This window comes from Python bivittatus, unplaced genomic scaffold (genome assembly GCF_059951505.1).
Source record: "Python bivittatus isolate LINGU-HERP-01145 unplaced genomic scaffold, Pbiv_v1 ctg000970_np1212, whole genome shotgun sequence".
NCBI classification, from domain to species: domain Eukaryota; kingdom Metazoa; phylum Chordata; class Lepidosauria; order Squamata; family Pythonidae; genus Python; species Python bivittatus.
Window position 1 is genome coordinate 2,407,999 of NW_028277121.1, and position 15,542 is coordinate 2,423,540.

Sequence of the window (15,542 nt, forward strand, 5' to 3'; positions counted from 1 at the left end):
ATTTCCAACATGATTTACTTGGCAACACTAATAAATGAAAGAGGAAGAAGTCACCCCACAGTGTTTCAAAGATCAGTAATTTTTGCTCTTGAATCTAAAGACCTCCTTGTCTGATACAGAAGAAACCAACAGTTGGGTATCTTTCAATTTACACAAAAGAGGGAATATTTGATGGGGTAGTGTGCCCTTCAGGAATGCACCCCCCCCCAAAAAGTCATATTTATAAAAACTCATGGAATCATAGGATCAGAAAGGTTCTTGGAGTGTTCTAGTCCAGCCTCATACCCAGGGCAAGAATCTTCAGATCATCTCAGACACATGGCTGTCAACCTTTGCTTCCAAGAGCCCCACCACTGAATAACTCTCACAGTGGGGAAATTCCTCCTTCTTTTAAGTTTGGATCTCCTCTGCAAAGCTTCCGCCTGTTTGTCCTAGACTTTCTGTTGGGTGCTATGGAAAATAAATTCATGGTATGCTTATATTCTGGCAACCAGATCTGGACATGGTCTGACCAGTGCGGCATAGAGCAGAGCTATCACTTCCTGTGATCTTGATACCACACCTCTTTAGATGGAGCCCAAGATTGCATTGGCTCTTTTGGCAGCTGTAGCACACTGCTGGCTCATGCTTAACCTGTCATCTACCAGGTTGCCCAGGTCCTTCTCACAAGTGCTACTGCCAAGCCAGGTACCTCCTATCTTGTATTTGTGCATCTGTTTTTCCTACCTAAGTGCAAAATCTTACCTATCTCACCATTAAATTGCCTATTGTTCGTTAGGGCCCAATATTAAGTCTCTCAAGATCCTATTCAGTCTGGAGCCTATTTTCTGAAGTTAGCAATCTCCCCCCCCCCCCGCCCCCGCCAGCTTTGTGTCATTTCCAAATCTGATGAGCATCTCTACTATCACCTTATCTACGTCATTTATGAAAAGTTACTACGCTACTTCTCAGTGACTAAGATCTGAGGTTGCCAATTGAAATCTCACTTATAAAATGATGTATAGGCTGAGGAGTGTGTAGAGAAACCAGTAATCTAACCTTGCCCCCCGCCTCTGTTTTCTTGATTTTTCCTCTCTCCATTGTGATCACAATGGAAGGTAGAAAAATTATGCTTATTCCTCTGCCGAAGAGGTATTCTCTAGGATTTTGAGGGTGTATCCTGAACATGAGGGGGCTCTGGATTCAGGAGTGAAGCTTTCAAACTATTGATAAAAGTGGATCATTACAAGGAACTTCTCACAGAAGGGGAAGCCTCTGGGAGGGTCAGGAGGCTCTTACGATTCCACTGATCCCACTTAGGATCCAAATTACTCCATCCTCTCTGATCACTAATATATTAGACGGCTAATAAGAAACTACTTACGTCGTGCAATCCTATGCATGTTTATTCAGCAGCACCTCTTGCTGTGTTCAACTGGAGTTATTCCTGAGTATTTTTCAGCCAGCAAGCCAAGTCTTATCCATGACGACGTGGATGGCAACCTACCAGAATATTTTGGTTTTGGTCTGGGGGCAGGAGACCACTCTTTCAAGCATCTGCCCATTACTTTTATCTTGTAAATGGAGGTTAGGACTGCTCAAGGTTTGTAGATGATTGTTGGGTGTTAGTTTGCTGGAGGCAACAAAGTCATAGGTGTAATAGGACCACCAGGCAATTCACACTTTTCCTGAACTGTGTGGGCGCCTTAATTCTAGGGGTGTTTTTTAGAAATGTCCATGTGAATAATTATTCATGATTTATCTTTGTGCCATTTTATGCTGTATGTGAACTGTCTTATTGCTTCAGAAGCTCCATAGAAAATATATAAGATCCTGAAAGCTTGATCAAATGTCATTCCCAAAAAGAGGTGGAGGGAGGAATTCATCATCAATTTAGGGTATTACCTATTTAGTTTTTAAACCATCTTTCCATATGTATGGAAATATATTCTGCCTTCCATTAAACACTGTTCAAGGCAGCAAACAGCAACACTACATACACAATGGTGGAAGTGGTGCAAAGTAATATACTGATGTAGGCTTTCACGGCTAGCATCAATCCAATGTTACGTCAGATATACATTTTGGGGTGTGCTCTGATAAACTTAGTTTGCACCCCTGGGGATGAGCTTCCAGGCTAGTACGCCATTGTCTAATTGTCTGATATCCTGATGTTTCGCCCGGAACTGGCACCTTCAGCGGTGAATGGGATCCGCTCTGTACTGTACTTCTAGCCAGCTCACAGGCAACCAGATCACTTTTATCAGAGCATCTTTTGGCTCAAGACTTGCCAAAAGAGGGTTGAGTTCAAAACTTGGCCAGTGATTATTATTTATTGGCTTAAGTGCCATTATTTCCCAGCTGGACTGATTCCATCCATCCTATCTGATAAATGTCAATCTTCATGGTTTCCTCTTGTGGTCTTTGGGTCTTTACAGTTTCTTGAATCCTCTAGGTTAAGTGAGTCATTACAGAGCTGCTCCTGGACACTGATAATCAGAATGAGAGGGGCCTTGTTCCTAAGTCTATCTCAGCTTGGTTTAACCACCCAAGATGGAAATCAGTTCATTATATTTGTTCATGAATTTATGCATCACAATTAAGGTTCTTTTTTAGGGCTAGATTCAACAACCAGAACTCCTATATGGGAAATTTAATAACGTTCCTATAGTTAGATGAACCTGCTCTTGTGGGGAGGGCTCAACTGAATCTATCCTTTACATGCCATAACGCTCTCCATTTCACACCGATATCCGGAGAAAGCTCATATTGACTCTGTTGTCACATATTCTAGGTTGGCCTGAAGAATTTTATGTTGACTTTCACCCATTAGATAAGGAAAGTCCTATCACGTACAACATAGCCAAGTTTTGTTTAACAATATGCATTAACGATTGGTCTCAGACTTCTAATAGTACATAGTCATTCTTCTGTTTGTATCTTTTGTATTCTTTTCGGTGATCTAAGATGAATACCCCAATTTTTAAAATGTTATAGGATAGCTTATGTTTAGAGTGTCAAATTATTGTATTATAAGTTGAATATTTACTTCCCCTTTTAGATTTAGCTTCAAATTTAGATACAGGAATTTTAATTCTAATAGTATGCACTGGTGTGTCACTTACTGTATTTTTTTTACTCACGATGTATTGGTACATTTCATCTTACTGTATTTTTTCTTTTCTTTTTCTTATGCTGGTCACTGCTTGAAATTAATAAAATCTATCTATCTAATTTAAGAAAATCCAAGTTAGTAAACACTGGCTAAGTAAAATATCAGTGAAACATAAACAAAAGCTATCACATAAGATAAGGGTGAAGCATCCTTTAAATTAAGTGTAACTCCTGGGGATTTCATGACTTGTTTATATTGTTTTCTTGATCGCAGTACAGAAATGGGTTGGCCCTGTTTTCTTACAAGACGTTTATCCAAATTCTCAGTCTAGTATACAGATCTGAGATTCTCCAGTGCTCTCCTTACTAAGCTTTTCAAGACAAGTGGGGAAAAAGGTTTGTGCTTATTTTCATATTGTGGAAATTAGACTGCCATTTCATTTTAGCACGTGCATTTTAAATACTGTATAGAATTGTTTTAAATGTTTTGATTCCTGAAAAATAATCCCATCCCTCTATTATTCTGTATCATGAAACATCTGCCTAGTGAAGCTTCTAAGAAATCAATGCATTTCGGCAGCACTGTGGCATGGATTTAAATATAATTTCTCAAAGGCCCTCAAAAGCACATTTAAGTGCCAGCATTTCAGTAAGGACATACTTGATTTCCTTCATGGTATGAGCTTCACCTTGCACTGCAAAATTTCTAAAAGGTGAAGCAGAAAAAGGGCATTTGTCTTTTGGTCAAATAACTACAAGTCGTGATGTGTTAATTGCGGCTACCCCACCTAGTTAGTTAAGGATTTAGTTTTCTGTATCTTTTTGCAGTGACATCCAGATTTTTGCAGCCCAGATATAGCAGGTCTAAACCGTATTTTGGCAACTGCGATCAGCGGGAACACCAGGGTTGCAAAAAATAAGTTCAGGGGCTGCATGAAACTCAGGATCCTGGGATGTGCTACAGCAGTGCAAAACGGGGTAATTGTACGAAACAGTTCAACAATTCTTCCATATTATTTTGCTCTGACCGGAGGTTGTTTCTATGTAATTATGTTAGTTTCTGAGTTGCTGAAACATACAATGGGCATTTCTAGCAATTATTTTAAATGCAGGCAGGCTGTATTGTTCTTTAGTATTGCTACATCCAGTTGGCCTTTCAAGAAAGCTTGTTAAAATGACAGACTGTATTGTTTTGTTAACATCTCTGGCTGGTCCACTGTGCTGAAACTAATAGCGCTATTTGTAGACGTCGAGAAAGCAGGCGCAGGGCACGGTCAGAGATCTGTCCGCCGCTCGCTATAATATTTCATCACCTTCCGCAGAAGCTTCGTATTTTGCTGCGTGCGCAACATTTCACTCCTCGCCCTGCATTTCTAAACCCCGTTACCTTTCTTGACCCATGCAAATGCTGATATGCATTACGGTAATGAATAAATCATGACTTAAATTGCCTTCAGGTTCTTTGGAGAGGTATTGCTAACCGCAGAATTCAAATAAAGCCCGTACGTTGGACATAGCAAGTTTCAATGGGTGCTGGGAAGACCGTGATTCATATGCCTTCCTCTGAAGCTGCCCAGCCTTGAGAAAATTACCATCAGCCCGGTTGTTGTGCAAGATAAACGACCACCTTGAACACCTTGAAGGAACCACAGGATTTAATCATCATCATCACACACACACAGACGATGTACAAGTAGAATAAGAAATATTCTATCTTGGGTATCGATCTGTAGTGGTGGCTTGTTTACTTCCACATTGGTGGTTCCTCAGTACATTAATTATTAGTTTTATTTATTCATTAGATTTATATCCTCCACCTTCTCTGCCAGGAGCTCAAGGGGACGTGCCTGGCACTCTCCGTTCCCCCAGTGCCCCATCCAGCAAAGCAGATGGCACTGAAGGGCTTCTGGTCCTGGTCCAACACCTTGATCACCCCACCGTGCTACCGACCCCACTGTAATAAGGGGTCACTTAGGAGAGGCTTCTTTGAAGACTGTGCTTTTTTTCCCTTTTCTCTCTGGCGTGTTTCTGTATAGCGGGGTTCCTCAACCTCAGCAACTTTAAGACGGGTGGACTCCAACTCCCAGAATTCCCCAGCCAGCTCAAAAGCACATTTAAGTGCCAGCATTTCAGTAAGGACATACTTGATTTCCTTCATAGTATGAGCTTCACCTTGCACTGCAAAATTTCTAAAAGATGAAGCAGAAAAAGTGCATTTGTCTTTTGGTCAAATAACCATAAGTCGTGACGTGTTAATTGCCAGCTGGGGAATTCTGGGAGTTGAAGTCCACTCGTCTTGAAGTTGCTGAGGTTGAGGAACCCTCCGGTAAAGTACTTTCTTTTTTTTAATGGACACAAAGGCACTTTTCCCGTTGTTTAGATTAATCCACTGAAGTTGCATGAAGGCAAAGATTCCTTCAGCCGGAGCTTGGAGGCAGCCCCCCATGGATTTCGTTCCTCTTTCTCTCCCCAGTCCATCATCTGCCGAAGAAATGCAGCCCTTGGTTGATCCGGGAAAGCTAGCCTTGGTCGGTACTTGATTGGGAGGCCTCGAACTAACAACCAGGGCTGTTGGTTGGATCCAGAAGCTGACAGAGACCCCATGTTCCAGTCCGTGGGGGGCTGCCTCCAAGCTCCAGCTGAAGGAATTTATGCAACTTCAGTGGGTTACTCTAAATGACGGGGAAAGTGTCTTTATGTCTGTTAAAAAAAAGAAAAAGTACTTTACAGCAGGGTTCCTCAACCTGGGCAACTTTAAGATGGGTGGACTCCAACTCCCAGAATTCCCCAGCCAGCAGCGCTGGCTGGGGAATTCTGGGAGTTGGAGTCCACCCATCTTAAAGTTGCCCAGGTTGAGAAACACTGCTTTGCATAAGCACGCCAGAAAGAAAAGGGGGAAAAAAGCAGAGTCTTCAAATTAGCATCTCATAAGTGACCCCTTATTCCTTTTCAACAGCCGACCCAGAGGGGTTCCGTCGGATCTGAAGCCCTGCCCATCAGGTTTTTTGGAAAAGCTGGATTTCCTCTGACGAAAAGGTCCGCAGACGGTTTAAAGGGAAGGGGGGACAAGCAGCAGAGACCCAGGGTCCCTCCCAACCCGACGGTTCTGTGATTCTACCAGCCACCGACCCATTGAAGTCGTACGGGCGAGCTGGAGAAACACAACCTAGCCCCGAACTACAATTCCCAGAAAGCTTTGTCATCGGCCCCGCCGGCTGAGGCTGCCGGGAGCTGTAGTTTAACATCGTCGCGAGCAGAAGCTGCGCCGCGGTCTCCAAGACGACCACGGAGGGACGGAAGCGCCGCTGGTGCCGCGAAGGTCTCCTCCCACCCGCCGGGGCGGTTAGCCAATGAACTCTTTCCTAGCCTGTGCTCAAGGCGCATGCGCATTGAGTGCTTTCTCCGTCCCGGTTCTTTATAGACTTTTGAAAAGAATAGAGTGGCTTTCTCTTCCGGTTAGTTCTTGAGGCGCTCTTTCTGCCAGCCAGCCTAAGAGCTGCTTATGGGAAACACGGGAGGAATCTATTTGCAGGGCGGCTGTCGCCAAATAGCTCCCACCGGGTGAAAACTCCTAAGACTCCTGTCGCAGGGTGGAGGGAGCGGGGAACAAAGGGCAAAGAGGGAAATGGGCCAGCCTTCTGCAGAGCAGCCCCTCTTCACCCACTGCCACGCGTATGCCTAGGTGCTCCGTGCTGCCGGCGGCTGAGCAAGATGCCATCCGTTACCATCTACAGTCCGCCTCCGAAGTCAGGACGTGCGCGTATCTCTGCCCTTTCTATCTCCCTGTCCCTGTCCTCCCAGGAGGGGGCTCGTGTCGCCGCGGCGGAATCCGGCGGAGGGCTTCGGGTGCGCGCGCCTCTCGCTGCGACGCTTGGCGGACGGGCTGCTCGCGCCTCGTGCGGACGGCCGGTGGCGGCGCGGAAGCGTTGCAGCGGGTCTCCCCGGGGACGGTCGTGGGCTTCCGCGCGTGAATTGGCTCTCGTCCTTGGAAGTCTCCCGCCCTGCCCATGCAGTGGGTGTGAGAGGGCTGGGAACCAGGCGCTGTGCGCTGTGAAAAGTCAGGGGAGAGATACGTTGCACGTGTATATCCACAGTTCCTGTGTACAGAAGGTGAGATAGTGTTACGGTGGGGTGAGGATGTGACCCAGCCTCCCATTATTGTTATTATTACTACTACTACTACTACTGCATCCAGTAGTAGAGATTTGTTTTTATTGCAGCTGATTTTAAAAAAAACAACTCTCATAATTCATAGGAGGAACAGTTTTGGTTTGGCTTCTGTGCAGCTCCATTTCTGGAGGAGAGGATTTGGAAATACCGGATGATAGAAATGGTAAAACTAGGATAAGAAGCACAGCGTGCCTAAAAAGACTAAATAATGCTAGGAAAAAGGAGGAGCAAAAAAGCCAGCACAAACCAGAACTTAACAGGAGGCAAAAAAGGAAAGAAATAAATAAAACACCAATATAATTGAAATTTCAAAATTTCACCAGGTTTATGAAATGTACAAATCTAATTTTATATTTAATGCATATTGGAACTTTTCAGTTTTTAAAAGTAAGTATGAACAATAGGTGCCTTTTGGTGCATAGAACACCTAAAGCAGATAATGGTCTAAAATACAACATGGTAATTTAAACTGCAAATAAAACACTTAAAAATAGCATTAATGCAGCTTGAAAGTGGAAAGAACTGAAAGCACAGCCCTCAAGGGAATGCTTTCCATAGCTTGGGAAGGACACGTAGAAGTCCTTCTCTTGGCAGATGGGCTTCTGGAAGTGCGGACATCTTCAAGAGATCTCTCCTGCTGATCTTAATGCCTTGGCAAGTTAATAGTTTGAGACATGTATGCTGTCAGGTAGCGTTTAGAGCTTTAGAAAATTAAGATCAAACTCCAAGCTCTTTCTGTTCCAACAGTGCCCAGAAAAGGTCAATGTGCTGTTAACGAGAGATCCTTTTGGTTCTCGCCACAAGATGCCTGCAGCATTACTGATTCCAGATTTCATATTATCCAGCATTGCCCTTCCTCATGCTTATAGTATGATGGTGCAACACTGCTTTCATCATCTGACCTTCCCACCTCTCTCAGGGACACCTCGTAATGAAACCAAATGCTGAAACTAAGTGTCCTGATAAGTTTAAAGCAGAGGAGGAAGTGAGGTCATGCATTGCACTCGGTGCCATGGAAGTGAGGTTTAGCAAACTACCTGTCAAAAGTAGGTTCTTAAGTGAAGCTCATCTGCTCTTTGTCATGGGCTGTCAGCTTGCTGCAAGTGAAATACATTTCCATCACTCTTCCCTTTTAGGGCAAGGATCACCATACAAAGTGAAGAAAAGGAGTAAGAACTCATAAGCAGCAGAAATCAAAGGCACAAAAAGAAGAGGAAAATCAGCTAAATCTAGTTTATGGCAACATCATTCACTGCACTTCTCCATACCTTTCTGTCACTGCAAGTCATCCTTGTGTCTGCCATGTCATGCCCTGCTGCTTGTTCTTTAGGAAGTGACGTATCTCCCAGAAAGTATAGATTGCAAATTTAAGGAAAGAGAAAGGAAAGAAAAATTGGAACAACTTACGTATATTTGTAAAAAAAAAAGTTGAAGCGTTCTCTTTTGCAGGATTTATCCAGCATGTCAACCTATGGAAAGAGGAAATGGACACTGTGAATGGGATCCCTGTTTTTTCTGCCCTTTTGATGTTGTTGTTCTGAAGAATACCTGCCTCGGTCTTGGAAACGTGGACTAAGGCTGCCTCTGGTCATTATAGAAATGAGCACACCTTATGTGCGGAAGCATTGTGCTGAATCATAGTCTGTTGTGAACGTTTCCTTTGCTCAGTCTGGACAGTGACCCTGCAGTTATTCTGGAAGCATGCCTTCATTCCTAAAAAGGGCACTGTATATCTCTGTCAGGTGTAAGTTGTCCCACAAAGCTACCGTTTTTTCATATCTTTCTCCTTGGACGGAAAAACCACCTCTACACCATGCAGTTTTCTCAAGGCAGTATTGCTCCAGGACATACAAGGTGATTGCTATTTATGTTACTTGCCCACACCTAATTGTTGGAGATTTCAGCTTTTAAGGAATCTTTACATTTACTAATAACAGAATTGCAGAATAATTTATGACTAACGTTTCTGTATTGATAACAAGTGTGTGTTCATTTTAATTTGAAATTTATGGCATCATGTAATTGTTCCTGTCCATTTGAAATTTTCCTCCTCTCTGATATGTAATACTTACTTGAACATGGCTTTTTTTTTTAACTGAAGCGAGAGGCTTCTCGATAGAATCTCAGTTCTAGCCACCCTTATCTGAAAGTAACACTTCACGTATTGCAGTGGAATTTACCTCCATCACAGCCATTCCTTATGGGATCCATTTTGTGAAGCTACCTGCCCTGTTTTTTCAATGCATGCTAAAAGATTGCTTTAGCCCTTTTATTGTAATTATTGTAATGCCTACATATTCATGGCATACCTCTCTATCCCTTCCCTTCCAGAATTATCTCCTCTACTTTCTCTGCTCCAGTCTTCCCCTCTTGAGTCTTCCCTTATCTCACCTTTATGTGGTTGCATCTCTCTAGAATCTCCTGTCAACATTCTTCGTCTTTGTTGACTCTCATATCCTCCACAACGGCTCCTCCTTGCTATTAGAGTTTCCAAGACCTTCGCTTCCCATACCCTATGCTTTTAGACCCTTTTGTGTGACCTTTATTTATTCAGCTAAGGTTGTCAATAAAGAAATGCTATTAGGTTACAAACGATATGCATGATTTCCTTCCAAAGGCCAAAAATTCAACTTAGTCCAACATCCTGTGTCCACAAAACTTAATTCTATGCTACTTGGAAGGTGGTAACTTTTTCAGCTTGCTCCCAAAGGTACAGTGACTCTGAATCAAAGTAATTCCTCCTTATTTGGAATGTCTCTGGCTTTTCTTCTTTTTTCGTTCTTCAACAGAGTCCCTTTCTGTCTGTCTGATTGATTTCTAAGTGGAGATGACCAGCCTCCTGGCCAAACGTTGATTCATTCATTTTGTAATAATTAGGATTTATTTAATGCTGCCCAACAGGTATTTTACAGAATAGGTATAGAATCTGGAACCGTGTGTATGTTTCATTCCTGAACTAGGGCTGTCCTTTTACAATCATAAACATGAGTGAGCTGTGATGTGTTCACTAGGTACAGTGACGTTAATAAGATGTTGAAAAAACATACTGTATAATGAGGATTTCACCAGCCCAGTATTTTCCACGTCGGTTGTGTTTGCAATTCCATGATGGCCAAGCATTCTGGGAGTTGCAGTCCCAACAAATTTGGAGAACGCTGGATTGGAGAAAGTTGATTTAAAGGGTTACTAAAACAAGATTTGTTTCAGTAATGCGGAATTAGAATCCGGAGTATTTTCAGGTTTATTCATAAATACAGTAGGCTTTTTTGTGTTCTCTGTGACTGTCAAGTAAGTAAACATATTGCCAATGAAAGCCATTCCCCAACCAGGGGTTTCTAGTGACATCGTTACGGTTTTCATTACTGGTACAGCAATGATTGGATTGGGCTGTAAAACCATCGAAACCCGTAGCGTAGACACAGCCTAAGACTCTGTTTTTTACAATATTCCTGGTGTCTCCGTTGCATAAATGCGTACAGTTCATACGGTTAGGAGATGATTACCATTAAAGTAAGTGAGCATGTTAAAACATTTAATTCCAAAGAGCAGGAACTATAAATTATTACGATGTAATCAGAATATAAATGTTTTTGCAAAACTGCACTTGCCACGATGCAGTTTGTCTGCTTCAAACGGCTTTTACTCCTTTGAATGTTTCTTTTTTTTTTCTTTTTTTCTTTTTAAATCTGTTTTAGGATACAGTGGATATGTCGTCGTTTCCGGCGGAAAATATTAGAAATTTTAGCATAGTAGCCCACGTGGATCATGGCAAAAGCACTTTAGCCGATAGGCTGCTGGAAATAACAGGTGTGGTAATTTTTATAATATGTCATGCTTCTATATTTTGCTATGCATTCTGATGCCAAGTTTCTTGTATTTACTGAACGTTCCGTGGGAGAAATATTTCAAATATTTAAGATCCCCACGCTTAAAATGTCACGTTTCTCTACAGAAGTGACTCTTAAAATTTAGTTGATTGCCGTGCTGTAACGTATTCATTTACAGTCAAGAAATTAGGAAATTTTGGAATTTCTGTTACATTTACAAGTGTTAAAGTTATGGCTGTTGCGTTATCAGTGCGTCTGTTCTGAAACTACAGTAGACTTGCATTGTGAAAAACGTTTTACCGTATATGCTCACAGCTAAGCCAAGAATTGTAGGTTGCAAAATACACTCCCAAAACCGGGTTTGGTTTATCCGTAGAAGGGCTTATCTGCAAGTATATACGGTAATCCTTTTTTAAAGTACCCATATATACTCGCGGATAAGCCCATCAGTGAATAAGCCGACCCTTGAACTTTTAACTAAAGTATCATGAAAAATGTGCCACCCGCGAATAAGCCAATCGTGAAAATTAAAACTTGAGAAAATTTTGAGCATCACCTTATCCACAGGTGGCACATTTTTCATGATACTTTAGTTAAAAGTTCAAGGGTTGGCTTATCTGTGGATGGGATTATCCACAAATATATATGGTATTGTGCTGCTGGGACCATCTTTAAAAAATTTTCATTTCCCCAACGTCCTGCATTTGCACCGTTTTCTTATTTTGAATATCAACAACTGCACCTAAATAGTAAGCATGCATTCACATTTGCAGAAAGAGGTCATCCTTATTTTTGTCTCATGTAAAGATTGTGTTAGCTGCTGCTCACTTAGGGAGCTGTTGAAACGCACAATTTAACCAGGATGCCTAAACATTTACATGCAAATATTCCAGTGCATCCATCCTGAGACTAACATTCACTCTGTAAATGGGTTCAGGAATTTTCTGCTGAATTTTCTGGAGAACAGTGTGGTTGCCAGGATGAACTTAGAACCATAATGCATATTGTAATAAAATACAGGTAGCTCTCACTTAATGACTGCCTTGTTTAGCGACCATTTAAAGTTACAACGGTGCTGAAAAAGTAGCTTTACGACTGGTCTTCACACTTACAACTGTTGCAGTGTCTCCATAGTCATGGGTTTGAGATTCAGGTGCTTTGTAGTCAGTGGGTGTTTACGACTGTCTCAGCATCCCACGGTAACATGATCGCCATTTGTGCTCTTCACAGCCGGCTTCTGACAGGCAGAGTCAGTGGAGAAGCTGGCAGTGAAATCGCAAGTCATGGTAACATGATGTCTCGCTTAATGACTGTGGGTGACTCACTTAACAATTGAATGGGAAGTAACGTCATAAGTCTGTCATGGTCACATAATATTTCATTTAATGAAGCACAGGTGATTTGCTTAATGATTGCGACAGAAGTGAGGTTGTAAGCCCATTGCGGCACATGATGTCTTGCTTAATGACCATGGTTACTCGCTTAATGGCCGTGGGGAAAAGTGTGCTTGTAAGTCCATCACTGTCACGTGATGTTTCACTTAATGACTGTGTCACTTAGCGATGGAGTTGCTGGTCCAAATTGTGGTCATTAAGTGAGGGCTACCTGTATGTTAATGCATTTTCTTTGATTTGGAAACTCAACCCGTGTAAATGGATCTTTGATACCTGCATTGAGGGCTAACAGGAGGGGTATCCATCCACTAATGGAAGGCTCTTCAGTCTAGTGGGGGCTTGGATGGGTGGGGTAGAGTTTTGCTGGTTGTCATTCCTCTGTGCCACCTCCTGAGTCTGCCCAGATCTGCTCCAAGAGAGTTGGGGGCTGCTTTGGAGCAGTGTGGTCAGTGATGCATTTGCAGAGTAACTGGGAGGAAAAGGGAATCATCAAAGCTTCATTCGGTGGACTTGCTGGTGGAAGAAAGTCCCTTCCATGGGAGGAGAAGGCAGCTCTTTCTCACTTCACGATGAATAACGATCGATGAATATCTTTGATCCTTTAGGAACAATTGCCAAAACTGACCATAACAAACAGGTGCTGGATAAATTGCAAGTGGAACGGGAAAGAGGAATCACGGTTAAAGCCCAGACAGCTTCCCTCATTTATAACCACGAAGGAACAAACTACCTCTTAAATCTCATTGATACACCTGTAAGTGCATCGCTGGAGTACATGAAGTATGAACAGGGAGACGTACTGCAAGGCAGAAAAAAAGTTGGTGGCTGCCACCCAGCTGTTCCGATTTGCTTGTGTTGTTACGGCTCGTGCCGGGCTGTCATCTCCTGATATATTAGCCATAAGCAATCCTGCATGTCGTTGAGGTTAGATGAAACCCTATTATTATCATGCAAGAGTAAAATGCAGCATAATTAATCACTGACCATAATGCTGTTTCACACTAATACAGCTAATTCATTAAACGAGACTTAAGTTGCTGAGAGAGTTTGTAAACCAAACCGGCTGGCAAAGCATCCAGACATACGGAAGTCTAGAAGTAGTTCCTTAACGATTATGAGATCACAAGTGCAAATGCAGCGATCTCGGCGGCATCAACGGGCCATCGACAGTGCCAAAATGGCGGCCGTAACAAGGCCATCGAAGCCCTGTTTTCCACATGCACACGTTGCCACGTAACTTCTGCCGGTTCTTTTAAGCTGATAAAGAGATTTATGTTGCAGCCATTGGTTCCTGTCATGGAAACTTTATTTATTTATCACTGGTCCCAGGGATTAAGGTATAGCTTCTGTTGTACCTGTGGGAAGGCAAGAAGGGATGACGGGAATGGGTTGAAATTGGTTTCAGGCTTTTCTGATAAATAAGTAGCGGGCAACATGAAATCTTCATGGCAATCTGTTGATGCTCTTCATCAGATTTTTCTTCCCCTCTGCGTAGGGTCATGTGGATTTTAACTATGAAGTGTCGCGATCGTTGTCGGCTTGTCAAGGAGTCTTGCTTGTAGTAGACGCAAATGAGGTAGGCTTTAGAAACTAAGTTGAATTGTTCCTGAAGAAACGAAAAAGTTTCCAGTTCCAGATGTGGATGTGGAAAACTGATTCACCAGAACCAACAGATGTCCTGTGAATAACTTTTAAAAATATGAAACAGGATGAAAGGGGGTCTATCATAGGCATTCCTGCCTTGCGAAAGAAATAGGAGTTTGTGATCCTAGCCTGCAGTCTTAAATGAACTGAGTGAAAGAATATACCAGTTTGGAACACGCGAAGGTCTGTCTGTATTAACTTGTATTCTTAAACTCTGTTAAGGATTTTGGAGATTGGGTGTCTGCCTCAAGTTCCTCAGAACTAGACAGATTAAGGAATTAGTGATAAAAATGGCTGATGTCTTGCTGAGCTGCAGTGCCATTGAATCCACTATGATGTTAAAAAGTTTATTGTCCTTGCTCAGAGGTGGCAAATCTGGAGCCTAGAGGTTGGGTGCAGCCTTTAAACGTGACTTTAGGAGCCCCCGAGATTGTGCACCAAGATAGGGTAGCACGTCCCTGAAAACAGCAGCTGTGATTTTTCACCTTGTGAAATAGAAGTGAATCTTCTTTTAATGCTTTCTTCTGCTGGAGGTTCGTGACCATCAATGCTATTTTTGTCCCAAACAAGGGCATTGTATTTTTTCAAAAACCAGAAGGGTGTGCAGGATCAGTAACAATGCAAGCTCTTTTGTACATATGCTCAACTTCACAATGTACATATTCATACAAAAGGGACAGATTCTGCCTTCCTGTATGGACGCTATTACCCAAACCAGCTAAGTATATTTTTCAACCAGAATTTAAAAAAAAAAAATCTGTTTATATGGGTTGGCCAAACTATACTCAGTGCCCTTTTGAAGGGCAAAACTTAACATATAGTACCTATTTTACTATCCCCAACCCCCAACTTTGTAAAAAAGAATTTTTTTTAAAGGAAGGGGCAAAAATCCAACTCTGCTCCCTCTTGAGATGTCATCACCTATGTGGCCTTTGGCAACAGTCATTTTTAAAATAGGGTTAAAATACAATCAGTAAGTGGGAGTTTGTTCCTGTTGTCTTGGGGTTTAGAAAATCTTCAGGGTTTCTCAACCTTGGCAGCTTTGAAACGTGTGGACTTCAGCTCCCAGAATTCCCCAGCCAGCAGTCCACACATCTTAAAGTTGATAAGGTTGAGCAACCCTGCTGTAAAGATTCATCTCATTCGCCAGTCTTCTAATTGCCAATCGGTTTTAGTATTGATTTTAATTTAAATGAAACTTAAAAAAAATTGTTAGTCACCTTGAGTCCTCATTGAAAGACAACGATGGAACATAAATGAAAAATATAAAATAACACAGTGGGAGAGGGGGGAGCTGGACGACCGTGTCTGCATTGTGGGCACTTACAAGACGTGCTGCTTTATCCTAAACAGGTACTCAATGAACCACAACCCCCAGAACAGCCGTATGGGCTGGGAATTGTAGTTCAGTACA

The 15,542-nt window shown here is 42.4% G+C and overlaps 1 protein-coding gene across 5 annotated transcripts in view; it reads left to right on the forward strand.

The window, feature by feature from the left end:
* The first annotated feature begins 6,619 nt into the window (after positions 1-6,619).
* The window catches only part of GUF1 (GTP binding elongation factor GUF1), a 28,934-nt gene continuing 20,011 nt past the window's right edge, over positions 6,620-15,542 (forward strand). For 2 of the 5 annotated variants that reach the window (XM_025175989.2, XM_025175990.2), the window contains exons 1-5: positions 6,620-7,203; positions 8,400-9,117; positions 10,959-11,070; positions 13,090-13,238; positions 13,980-14,060. In XM_025175989.2, the coding sequence (XP_025031757.2) occupies positions 8,965-9,117; positions 10,959-11,070; positions 13,090-13,238; positions 13,980-14,060 (495 nt within the window). In that variant the 5' untranslated portion in view covers positions 6,620-7,203; positions 8,400-8,964. Of the gene's footprint in view, positions 7,204-8,399; positions 9,118-10,958; positions 11,071-13,089; positions 13,239-13,979; positions 14,061-15,542 lie in introns of those variants that run through there. The other 3 variants (XM_088131267.1, XM_088131268.1, XM_088131269.1) reach the window with 3 other exon arrangements.